The 9,785-nt window shown below is 35.6% G+C and overlaps 1 protein-coding gene across 1 annotated transcript in view; it reads left to right on the forward strand.

Annotated features, from left to right (window-relative positions):
- LOC108914280 overlaps positions 1-9,785 on the forward strand; it is a 27,616-nt gene that overhangs the window by 9,090 nt on the left and 8,741 nt on the right. Inside the window, exons 2-3 of the mRNA XM_018720056.1 lie at positions 6,120-6,496; positions 8,585-8,645. Of these exons, the coding sequence (XP_018575572.1) occupies positions 6,120-6,496; positions 8,585-8,645 (438 nt within the window). The remainder of the gene's footprint in view (positions 1-6,119; positions 6,497-8,584; positions 8,646-9,785) is intronic.

Genomic DNA, 9,785 nt, shown 5'->3' on the forward strand with positions numbered 1-9,785 from the left:
AAAAAGATAAAGAAAAAATCATAACACGCCGAGGAAAATTAAAATTCGTTGAATCGTTGGTAAATTTCACAAACGATTTTTTTTTATAAACAATATTCAATAATTTAATAAAATATATTTAGTTTATTCCAATTTATTATACCATCAGTAGGTAATTCGTAAATGGATATTTCAAAAAGGTATCAATTTCAAAAATCATTCTTGTGAAAATCTGTATTTTTTTTATAAATTCATTGTTCCTTGAAATTCAGAAGTGCCAGGAAAACGCGTGACCTTGAAAATTTTAAAATTTTTCGCCTGCGGCGCCATTTAGAGATTCCGGGCACTTAATATCCCGGAATTCAATTCAACAAATGTAACAACCCTAAGCAGAACACATTCAATCAATGTTCACGCGCCGCCACTGCCTAAAACATGTAATTTCTTGCGAGGATAGCTGTGGAATTTTTAGCAAAACTTCAAAACAACATATAGGAGATAGATACAAAAAGAGTTATTAAAATAAAGTGTATTAAACAAGATAACAAAAATTAAAATCACATTGTTTTAAATCACAAATACTAAAGCACAGTACCACTACTTTAGCACATATTTCAGATGAAATTTATAGCGCCACTGATAATGGATTAATTACGTCCTTGATTCTTTTAGATTATAGCAAGGCGTTCGACACATTGGACCACTCTATCCTTTGTAAAAAGTTAATGTACTTTGGATTTGATAATAGTGCTGCTTCCTACATTTTTAGTTATTTGTCTGGCAGAACACAGCAAGTCATCATAAACTCTAATGTGTCTGACGTCTTGCCAGTGACTCATGGGGTTCATCAGGGGCCCTTGCTGTTTTCTATTTATATAGCAGATTTTTATACATGTTTGAATAAATGTTCTGTGCATTATTACGCTGATGATACCCAAGTGTATCTCAATTGTCATGTTACGGACTTGGCTGCTTTTAACGATTGTATTAATTACGACCTAAACTCATTGTTAAATAACATATCTCTGATGCTCATAGATTGAAGCTAAACCCTGACAAATCTAAAGTCATAATTTTTTTCCTAAAAATAAAGGTATTATAGCAAAAATGGAATTGAATTTAAAATTAGGAGATATTTCTTTAAATTCTACCAATGGTTGTAATAACCTGGGGCTTTGGTTTGATGAGGAGCTAAGATCTACCAAGCATGTAAACAATCTGTGTCGATCATCGTATAATACCTAAAAGCAACTTTATCCCCATCGTGCCATCATGGATTCATCTCTAAAAATTAGTATATGTAATTCTTTAATATTTTCAAAGCTCTCATACTGTGACTGTATCTATGGCCCGGCTCTACTACACTCCGATATTCAGCGTTTGCAGCGAATTCAAAATAGTTGTTTTACATATGCAAATAGAAAAAGAAAACGAGGAATTACTGAGTTAATTAAGAAACATAATTTTCTTAATCTTTCGTACTCTCGTAAATTGCACTCTTTATGTTTAACTCATAAATTTCTTCAGCGAAAATGCCCTGTATATATATACAGGGTGAGTCAGAAAGAATGGGTCAACATTAAACTGGAGATACTAGACACCAAAATATTATGTTTGAGCTCATCATGCCTTATACGAATGTCGCTGGTTTAAGAAATACAGGGTGTTCAAGGTTTCAATTTTATTCTGAAATTTCTCAATAACTGAGAAAGTTTTGATAACATGACTGAAACTTGATAGTGTTGGGTATTTTGGTGTGAGAATTACGAATTTGAAGCTTATTTTGACGTTGCTCCTAGAGGGCGCTAGTTTCATCATATTAATAGGTAAATCAGAACATATTTTTTTATCTGTTGAGCTATGCTTTAAAAAAGTTAAAAATCTAAAAGATCGTTTAATTCTACATAAAAAATTATAAGTTATTTGCATTTAAAAGTTTCAATGTGTTTTGTGGTGATTTTCTTTCAGGCGCTGATATTGCTATTTCTTTTCTAAGTAGGTTTGTATCAAATTTTCATGTCAATAAATATGAATGTATTTTGCGTGCATATGATTTATTATTCGTGCAAAATTATTAGCTAGTGATCAAAAAATGCCATGACATAATAATTTTTCCAACAGTGAGATGAATGATATGATTTGTGTTTTTTGCTCAGGCTAATTTTAATGAACATGCACTACCAATTTTCAGTCATGCTATCAAATCTTTCTTAATTATTGAGAAATTTCAAAATAAAATTTAAACTTTGAACACCCTGTATTTCTTAAACCAGCAACATTCGTATAAAGCATGATGAGCTCAAACATAATACTTTATTGTCTAGTATCTCCAGTTTACTGTTGACCCATTCTTTCTGACTCACCCTGTATATACAGGATGATTCAGTCATAATGTCATTAATTTTAAGAGCAGATAGAGAAAAATGAGTATAATACGATGGCGTGATTAAAAAAAAATTAAATGCATATTTAAGCTGAAAAAAATTTTTTCAAATCATTATTAACTTTTGAACTACAGGGTGCTAAAGTTTTATGAAAAAACATATTTTTATGAAAACTTTGGTATTGCCTACCCTAGATATTTTTTCAAATTTGGTACACGCCTTCTATTCATCGAGATGCATTTTCCGATATACAAACAATTTTATTATTTTTACCAGTGGCGTCTGTACAGGTTTTGTATTGAATATTTTTGAAGAAAAATATGTTACGCCACTGCTTTTTCTTAAAGTAAAAACCATTTTTGAAATCCTCATTCCTTTCTGAGCAAATATGATATCTTGAATTTTTTTCGTTTGACGCACGGTTTTCGCATAAAAAAATAAAATTCATTCATTTGCATCTTATTTGACCACTTACGAGAAAAAAAATATTTATGTAACTTTGAAAAATAATTTATTTAAGATAATAACTTTTAAACGTTGAAATTATGAAATTACAGTAATTTACATACATTTTGGAATGGTAAAAGAAAATTACCCTGACATAACATATTTTTCTTCAAAAATATTCAATACAAAACCTGTACAGACGCCATTGGCAAAAATAATAAAATAGTTTGTACATCAGAAAATGCATCTCGATGAATAGAAGGCGAGTACCAAATTTGAAAAAATATCTAGGGTAATACCAGTTATAAAAAAAAATTTTTTCATAAAAACTTTAGCACCCTGTAGTTCAAAAGTTAAGACTTTTATGACATATGTTCATATGAAGTTTTTTTCTTAAAATGGACCCAAGAATAACCTCCTTAAATATTAGCATGTTATTAAGAAACACCCTGTATATAACTATATACAGGGTGAGTCAGTTTTTTGTATACAAACTTTAACAGGAGATAGAACACATATTTTTAAAAAGAAAAATTTCAATTGTCAAAAAAAATTCTTTATAAAAATTTTTGCTTGTTCAGAAACCCTTGACAAGATAGTCATTTGTTCAGTTTAATGTACAGGATGTTCAAAAATTTGGAAAAGGTAAAAACAGTGAAGAGTAAAGTACCTTAAATCTTAACGCTACGTGAAAAAGTAATGGGGAAAAGTTGCTTGGAGTTAAATTTTATGATTAAATATGAAAGCATGGCCTTCTAATTAATACTCGACATTCTGGGATATTCTAGAACTCTACTTATTTTTTAATACTTTCGAAGAAGCCATTCTAGTTAAAAAATATTGCTTTATTGAAAAACAGATACACATGTTTGCATATTAATAATTTATTTTTTATACAGGAGGATCAAAAACCTCAAAAACATTAATCCAACATTTATTTTGAGAACACGGCAAAATCTGTATGTACGCGTCACTACAAAACTATTCTACATGAAGTCCGCCAAGTTCAATAAACCTCTCCAATCTTTTTCTAAATGCAGCGTAGGTCGAATGTATCATTTCTTCATTCACTTGGGCAGCAGCTTCAATTATCCTACTTTTCAAGAAATCAACATTGTGTTGCACTGGTTCTCTGTACACTCTTTCTTTCAAGAAGCCCCAAAGGAAATAATCAAGCGGCGACAAGTCTGGGGACTTTGCTGGCCAACAAATAGGACCATATCTTCCTATCCACTTCTCTCGAAATTTTCTGTTAAGCCAGTTGCCGACTAGAATTGTTGAGTGAGCGGGACATCCATCTTGTTGGAAATACGCTTTTTGTCTATATTCCAAATGTTCTTCTAATTCTGGCCAGAAAAACGTGTCTAGCATCTCCAGGTACGTATATTGATTTAAATTTGCTAGTTGAGGTTTTTGATCCCCCTGTATAAAAAATAAATTCTTAATATGCAAACATGTGTATCTGTTTTTCAATAAAGCAATATTTTCTTAAGTAATTATGAAAATATGGCGTCTAAAAACAAAATCCTGTCATGGCAACCATATTAAAATTAAGATTCCTAGGCACCTCTGATCTATACATTGACTGATTATATCGTTTTCCATTTATGCATCGTTCAGATGACATTTTGACATTAAACATTTAATACCTCAAAAACTCCGAACTTTGGGTATAGGGAAGTGTACATAAAAATGATTCGAAATTGCTTGTAGAATACAAATTCTCAATTAGTTGGAGGGCATTCCATAAAAATTACTGCAGTTACTTGCTATTAAAGATGACTTCCGGTATTTTCCGGATGTGCTGGAAGTGCGACACTTTTATGATATCAGACTTTAGTACTTCTAAAATAAGTTAAAGATACCATATGACTTTGTCCCTTTCTTCGTTTGTTTTCTTTCAAAAGGAATTTATAAATGACACATTTGACATTTTAAAATGCGATTTTCTCGGAAACTGTCAAAGATAGGTATAGGACATAATACATATTTTAGTGTTAGTTTCTTCAGCAGAATTGAAAACAAAAATAATATACAGGGTGTTCCATATGAAATAATAAAGTTTAGGGCATTTCCGGTCAAACAGGAAGTGACGGTCAGTTGTTTTTATGATTAAATTTTGCATCAAATTCAATGATACGCATGCTCAAAATTTGAAATCGATATCTTTTTTCGTGACTAAGCTATACGACGCCATGTTGTCTTCTCTATTACCATTGAACACTGAACTCAAGAGTACATCACGGATCACACAATAACAGAGCTGTAACACATATTAATAACGACTAATATTTTTTCTTTTAGCCTAAAATGGATGCAAACTAACCCTCATGTTCACCCCCAAAAATAATATTTCCGTGATAACTCGTTTTGTTTTTTCATTGTTTATAAAATGATGTCAAAATAAGTAAAATCCTGTTTTTCTAAATATTTCGAAAACGATTTAAGATATTATACTGAGCTTTGATGTATAGTACAGTGGCAGTGTAATATCTTAAATCGTTTTCGAGATATTTAGAAAAAACCGCATTTTAAATTTCTTTCGACATCTATCTCAGAATGGAAACATTTCTGGACCCATAATGTCATGAACTTATTTACTTATTTTCACTTCCAGAACACGTCCTTAAAATATTTCCCTTTCCTCCCGAAACTGTTATAATAAAACTGTAGTTTACAATATTTTTTTATTTTGTTGCTTTCATGACCTACCTACTTTCTTTCTGCAGAATATTACACAAATTTTTATTTCAAAATATTAATTCTCTCAGGGACAAGAAAAATAATGTGGCAAGACAAAATAATTTCAAAACCTGTAAACTCTTCTCTTTTTATAATGCATATACTTCAGGCCTGCAATTTTTTGTTGTGTCGTTACACACGTGCCTACACAAAAAAAATATGACACGCCTCTAATTATTGATGCCTCCCAAAATTCCTATTAATAGTCCACCGGCTCGTCCCTTTAAAAGTAGTATGCCTTTTAGGTTGGAAACCTTTATCTTGCGTCTAGTGTACAAAGCCATAGAACTTCAACTCGATTCACGAGATAACCGCCGAGGTAATTCTCGCCCGGCGAAGACCTCCGTTGAGGTATCCTAGAGCCAAGTGCTCACAGCTCGCTTCGCCCGACGAAGCCCTCTATTTAAGGAAGAATCAGAGCCAAGTGCTCCCATATCTCGTATTACAAGATACCGTCCGAGACTGACCATCTCCGGCGAAGACCCTCTCTCGATAGTACCGGCTCCCTTGAAACCCGTACATCGAGACAGCGGTAGGCATAGGCTCCGTTGAGACCTACACATACAGGCTCCGTTGAGTCCTCTACAATCGAGGCAACCTCCCTCGGCCAAACCTCTTTCGGGGTCCCTCGTCGAGGCAGTCCTACCTCGCCATTCAGCGACAGACTACGGACACTCCGTAGCTCGATTGCATATGACAAGGTTACCAACCAACACCATCCGGTGGTGTCCGAGATTGGCAAACCGCAACATAGCGTTCAACGTGAGAGTAGAACTCCATGGATGACACCTTCTGCCATCAATGTCCCACGTTCCGACGCCGTGGAGCAGGAATCCTGTCGAGGAGAGATTAGTATACGGCATGGCGCCCAACGTGGGGCTCGAACTCTAAGCGAGGCACATTCCGGTGTCATAGAGCATGAAGCCGCCGACAGCGACCAACGTGTATTACAACATCTGCTAATTTGCCGTTTCCACTCCAGTATAAACATTCCCCGTTTTTGTTCAGTTTAATATGGACAGTCCCCGTACTTGTTCAGTTTGATATGGACATTTCCGGTTTTTCCCCGACATACATATATCATAAATGCGTATAACTCTGGATTATAACACTAGATAAAAGACAGCAGACTCGTCCGCCATTTTGGAGCCCACTTCGTTATGTCATCATAATCAAATGATATATCGTAAACCCGCTAGTGAACGGTTGTCAGCGGTTGTCCTACGGTTTCAATTAGAATTTTGTGTTAAAAATGAATTGGTATATATACTGTATCAATAATAATTTATTCCTGGTGTCGCGTAATCAAATATACAATCCCTCCTTGAGCATTTTATTAATTTATTCTTGGTGTCGAATATGCGTAGTCAAATATACAATCCCTCCTTGAACATTTTATTAATTTATTCCTGGTGTCGAATATGCGTAATCAAATACAGGATGGTCCGAATTTTATGCAGGAAACTTCGAGGGTAGATAGATTTCTTTAAAATAATATGTGTTTGCCTTATAAACGTAGGTCTGGAACGGCCCCGTTTTAGAGATACAGGATGTTGAGGTTTTAAAAAAAATTGAGTTTTTGTTTATATCGCACACTACCTCACAGGTGGTGTAGAAAGGAGTGTAAATAATTTTGTTGATGTGCTTACAAATTGCACTTAATTTTAAACATAAACAAATATTCTTGTAATATTATCGTTAGAAGTGTCTGCCACAAGGGGACTGTATTAATATGAATAACTTGAGAACGGCGAATCTTAGGGAAAAAATTAAAGTCACCCTTTTTACGTATTTTGTGCATTAAAATATAAATCAGTTACAATGACATGTAAAAAATGCAGTGGCGTAGGTTTTTTTGTAAGAAAGGGGGTGACCCCCGTCCAGTTGTACACCACTGGTTGAACCTTTAAAGCTCATATTTCAAGGAATATAAGGCCTACTATCATACATTATATGTACCAAATTTTATTGAGATCGGTTAATAGATTCCGGAGATATAAACAAAAAATCAATCCTGTATCTCTAAAACGGTGCCGTTCCAGACCTATATTTATAAAGCAAACACATATATATTTTAAAGAGATCTATATGTCCTCAAATTTTCCTGCATAAAATTCGAACCACCCTGTATACAATCCCTCCTTGAACATTTTCATGAGTTATATTTTTGATATGATTTGAAAAATGTTAAAAAATGGCAAAACGATAAACATACAGGTAACATCATCGTAACCCTCACGTTCACATCTTTTTTATAACTAAATAATTAGGTACATTTTGTTTTGTAATTCATAAAATGTGTACACACTGTACCTATACTTAACTACGATGTAGTAATATTCTGGTGTATATTTTATTTGAATATTCAGAAAAATTTGACTTGAATGTCGAGGCATTATCTGGTTTTGTAATAATGAGGAATCATTTGTGCTTGCGTTTACAACATGGGCTCGCGGTGGAGACATCGAAGTTGATAATAGAGCCCCACGTTGGGCGCCATGTCGTAACAATATCTGGTTCGTTTCGGGGTTTTCGCATTCTATGCCGCCGGAACGTGAGGAGTAGGTGGCGGTCGATGCGCCCCCCGGAGTTCGAGCCCCACGTTGGGCGCCATGTTGTAGTAATGCTGATTGTTCTGGGTCGTCCGGGCCGATAGTTCCACGATCCGTAGCACCCGAGTTCGGGGAGTGGGTGGCAGAAGGTGCCATCCACGGAGTTCTAACCCCAAGCTCGGAGCAGGTCACGCACCGTGGTCGGACACATGGGATTCCCCTGACCCTTCCAGATGGTATTAGGGATTAACCGCGCCGCAACTGATTATAGGTGGTCCATATCGTGGTAACTCGTGTATTTTATCTGGCACTATGGGTGCGCCCTGAGGGGTGCTCGAGACGGTATCTATAACTCTCGTAGCAGCGGACCTCAGCGGATAGGTCACTGTGTCCGAGGAAGGTTGCCTCGATTATACAGGGCTCAATGGAGCCTGTATGGTAGGTCTCAATAGAGCCTATGTGTACCGCTGTGCGTTGCAGGGTCTCAACGGAGCCGATGCCATCGGACAGAGTCTTCGTCGGAGGTGGTCAGCCTCGGACGGTATGGCAGGTCTCAAAAGAGCTTGAATGCACCTCGATTGCGATGCGGGGTCTCGACGGGGTCTGGCGATCGAATCGGGTCTTCCTCTTGTCAGGCAAAAGGCACCACGACGGACCGACTCGTAAATGAGTAGGAGCAGGTCCTCGTCTGAGGTAAGCAGCCTCAACGGTACTCGAGAAGCGAGTTTGTGAGCTGAGGGCTCCAAAGATTTTGAATCTGTTGTACAGGTTTTCTTACATCAGAAACTCGGGGGCACGTTCTAAAAGAACTTTATTCAGCAAGATACAATGTTTGAGTAGTATAGAGTAATTGTTTGCGTGTATATATGAATGCATCTTCTCTCGGGAATATGTTCCATAGACCTACATGTGTATATGGCATGCTACCTAGGAAGTCGTGGAGCTTTGAAAAATCCTGGAGGGCGCTCGTACCTGGGAATACGACATGAAGCTTTAAATAAACAAACAGTGTAAAATCGGCGATTACGAGTCAGCTACCTTTTATGTAGTGCCGTGCTCTGGACTATAACACGTTTTTGTTTGTAGGTTCCGTGGCTGTCGTTAATGGTTGAATGATTTCCGGTAGGGATGGCTGATCCGAAGAATTTTACGGATCAGTTCCATCCAGTCCAGTTCCAAAAAAATATCTGTTCCAAAGATCAGTTTCAGTTCCTAGTATCCAGTCCGAATGTTTAATGCTTGCGATAGCATTGAATGAGTCCGGCGGGACTAGGTTTGCTTTTCAACACATGAGCTGGACTGCACCCGAAAATGGGAACTACTGAACTTGGTGCAGAGGTACGTACAACATAGAATTAAGCAGTCCCAGTTCCCGGAAGGGAGGTAAATATTTCGCAATATTTAAGAATAGTCCAGCTTTAATAGTTGGGTATTACGTTTCGTGTCAATTTAATAATTTAAAATATGTCGAAAAAAAAACAAAAATCTAAATGCAATGCTTGCATACAAAAATTGTGTTATAAACACTCATATTGTCTAATTAAAAAAACATTTCATTAGGAAGCATCGCTACTATTAAATAATAATAATAATAATAATAATAATAATAATAATAATGATAATGATAATGATAATGATAATGATAATGATAATGATAATGTTAATGATAATGATAATAATA

This window comes from Anoplophora glabripennis, unplaced genomic scaffold (assembly GCF_000390285.2).
Source record: "Anoplophora glabripennis isolate ALB-LARVAE unplaced genomic scaffold, Agla_2.0 scaffold841, whole genome shotgun sequence".
Taxonomy (NCBI): domain Eukaryota; kingdom Metazoa; phylum Arthropoda; class Insecta; order Coleoptera; family Cerambycidae; genus Anoplophora; species Anoplophora glabripennis.